Source organism: Arachis stenosperma, chromosome 1, assembly GCF_014773155.1.
Source record: "Arachis stenosperma cultivar V10309 chromosome 1, arast.V10309.gnm1.PFL2, whole genome shotgun sequence".
In the NCBI taxonomy this organism is placed as follows: domain Eukaryota; kingdom Viridiplantae; phylum Streptophyta; class Magnoliopsida; order Fabales; family Fabaceae; genus Arachis; species Arachis stenosperma.
The window spans coordinates 19447096-19449665 of record NC_080377.1 but is presented as its reverse complement, the minus strand read 5'-3'; the positions used below and the strand labels follow the sequence as shown (position 1 = coordinate 19449665).

Sequence of the window (2570 nt, the reverse complement as noted above, 5' to 3'; positions counted from 1 at the left end):
TACCAAAAAAAAAAAAAAAATTAGTCACATGAGACTCCTGATGTGTACGCACACAAAAAGTACTTACGCATGCAGTTTCCTATGCACAAAACTTTCTATCACTATATCGCCAAACTATTACAAGAAACGTGATGAAGCATGGGATTGAAAAGTATATAAGGACTAATTTATTAGGATAGAAGACTGTATTTTTCAAATGCAACTTGACCATTCTAAGTGAATTTCCCAGAAATTTCGGTGACAAACCGATTGATATTTCTATCTGACGAACCACCATCCAGCATCGCTTTCCGTGCAGCTTCTTTTAGCCCCACTGCTCTCATCTTAATCTCTTCAGCCATGGGACCCTCCATGACTTCCGTAATGCACCTCTCAACCTCTTCTGCGCTCGCAACCCCATCTTCTTCTTCCCCAATCCTCATCCTCACCCCAGTCTTAAACACATCTTCTACAAGCTTAGCATTCGTCGGTTGATCCAACCAGTTTGGAAGGGCAACGATCGGTATGCCGGCCGTTACCGCTTCCAGGGTTGAGTTCCACCCGCAGTGGCTTACAAAGCAAGCCACCGCAGGGTGCATTAGCACCTTCGCCTGAGGGCACCATGTCACCACTAACCCCCTTTCTTTGATTTCTTCCAAGAACCCTTGCGGCAATTCAGCACCACCCTTCTGTGGCGTAATCACCCAGAGAAATGGTTTCTTTGTGTTCTTCAAAGCAGTTGCGATGTTATCCATTTGCTTCTGTGAAAACTCCATTAAACTACCAAATGCCACGTAGATAACCGAACTAGTTGCCTTATCATTAAGCCATTGTAGACAAGAATCTTCTGGTCTCAACAAATTTGCAGTAAGATCATCAGAATCTTCACTCTCTTTTTGTCCTAACAAATAAGGTGACACAAGGGGTCCAATGGTGAGAATAGGTCTCAGAGAAGCCATGGAGTTCAGTATCTCCTCTTCAAACTCGTAAACGGAAGATCCTAGAATCCATTTCACTTTGTCCAAGATTGGTTTAAAATCCATCAGCAATTTCTTGAGGTAGGGAGGGCAAGAAGGAAGTAAAATACTAGGAAGTTCTCGGACCCTTAGCATCGGCAGTGAGGGTAACTGAAGGGTCTCATTTGGATTCTCCATGTTGGGAAAATGGTTCGCGTTGCATACATAGCGATAGTAAATGGAAAAAAGAGCAGAAGCTTGGGGCCAAAGCACAGCGCAAGGAATTCCATGAGAAACGGCAACATCCACTGACCACGGCATAAAAAGACTTGTGATCAAGCACGAGAAGCTTCGATCGTTTTTCTTTAGATGGGTCATGAGGTTCGAAAGATTCTCCGCACCTTTGGTTTCCAAGGAAGCAATGAAGGTCGCGGGGTCTTTGCTGCGATCATGGTCGATGCTAAGGCCATCGGAGAAGTACTCTAGCTGGTTCTTTGATGGGTTGTTGTTGTGGTGATGGGAATTGGTTTTTTGGGTGTTGAGGTTTTGGAAACGGTGAGGTGTTTCTTCGGGTATTGCTAAGGTGACGTGGACACCCTTTGATGCAAGGCGTTTTGCAAAATTGAGAGTTGGGTTCAGGTGGCCTTGAAGAGTTGGTGACACCATTAAGACATTGATCATTTTTTTAGATGAAGACATTTTTTTCTGACTAATTACATTTAAGAGTATGGAAATTAAGGATAAGAATAGAAGATAGGATTGGCGAAGGAAGAGTACTAAAATTAAGGGCAAGATGATATGATTGACGCAGGACTTAGTAGATATAATTGCTGTGAATTTATACATAAATGGTGAAAATTTAGGTACACTTAAATTGATCGTAAAATTGATAGTTAATAGTAGTTAAATAATATAATTAATTTGATTAAAATTTTATTTTACAACTCTTAATTACCAATTTTATATGAAATTGATTTTACTTAATTTTTTACCAAATTATATATAAAAAAATATTAGAGATCAGCAAAATTTATAAAATTTACTTGTTTAGCTATCAATTAGTTATTATTAATATTTTTAATGATGTGAAATAATATTTAATGTTCATTAATAATTAAATGTTAATTAAATTTTAACAAAAATGTTAGTCCGTATATATATATATATTTACATCACAGCATGCGTCAGTGTCTATTATTCTTTTTCTTTACTTTTTTTTTTCTTGGAGCATACGGGTCAATGCTAGTATAGGTGTATGGAAGAAAACTGAATTTTTTTTTTGTGACTGAGAAAAATTGAATTTAAAGATCAATTAGTATGACTAAAGAAAAGGAAAATAAATAATTATTTTTAATTATAAAAAAATTTATGGTGAAAATTCAGTTATAGTTAATTTCAAGTGAAGTTGATAATTGAGAATCATTAAATAATATGATTAATTTGACTAAATTTTTATCTAACGACTCACAATTATCAATTTTACGTAAAATTGACTGCATTTGAGTTTTCACCAAATTTTATATATATATCATTATATCAATTTACATCGCAGCATGCGCCAGTGTCTCTATTATTCTTTTTTTTTATTTTTTTATTTTTTTTGAGTGATCGAAAAAAAAAAACTGAATTTAATAA

The 2570-nt window shown here is 36.0% G+C and overlaps 1 protein-coding gene across 1 annotated transcript; it reads right to left on the bottom strand.

Annotated features, from left to right (window-relative positions):
* Positions 1 to 212: 212 nt before the first annotated feature.
* On the bottom strand, positions 213 to 1616 carry LOC130976378 (UDP-glycosyltransferase 84B2-like). The gene has a single exon (XM_057901230.1). The coding sequence runs from the start codon at positions 1614 to 1616 to the stop codon at positions 213 to 215; it is 1404 nt and encodes a 467-aa protein (XP_057757213.1).
* Positions 1617 to 2570: the final 954 nt, after the last annotated feature.

Excerpts from the sequence above, each read along its gene's own strand:
- LOC130976378 (XM_057901230.1), bottom strand. The coding sequence starts at position 1,616 with ATGATCAATGTCTTAATGGTGTCACCAACTCTTCAAGGCCACCTGAAC.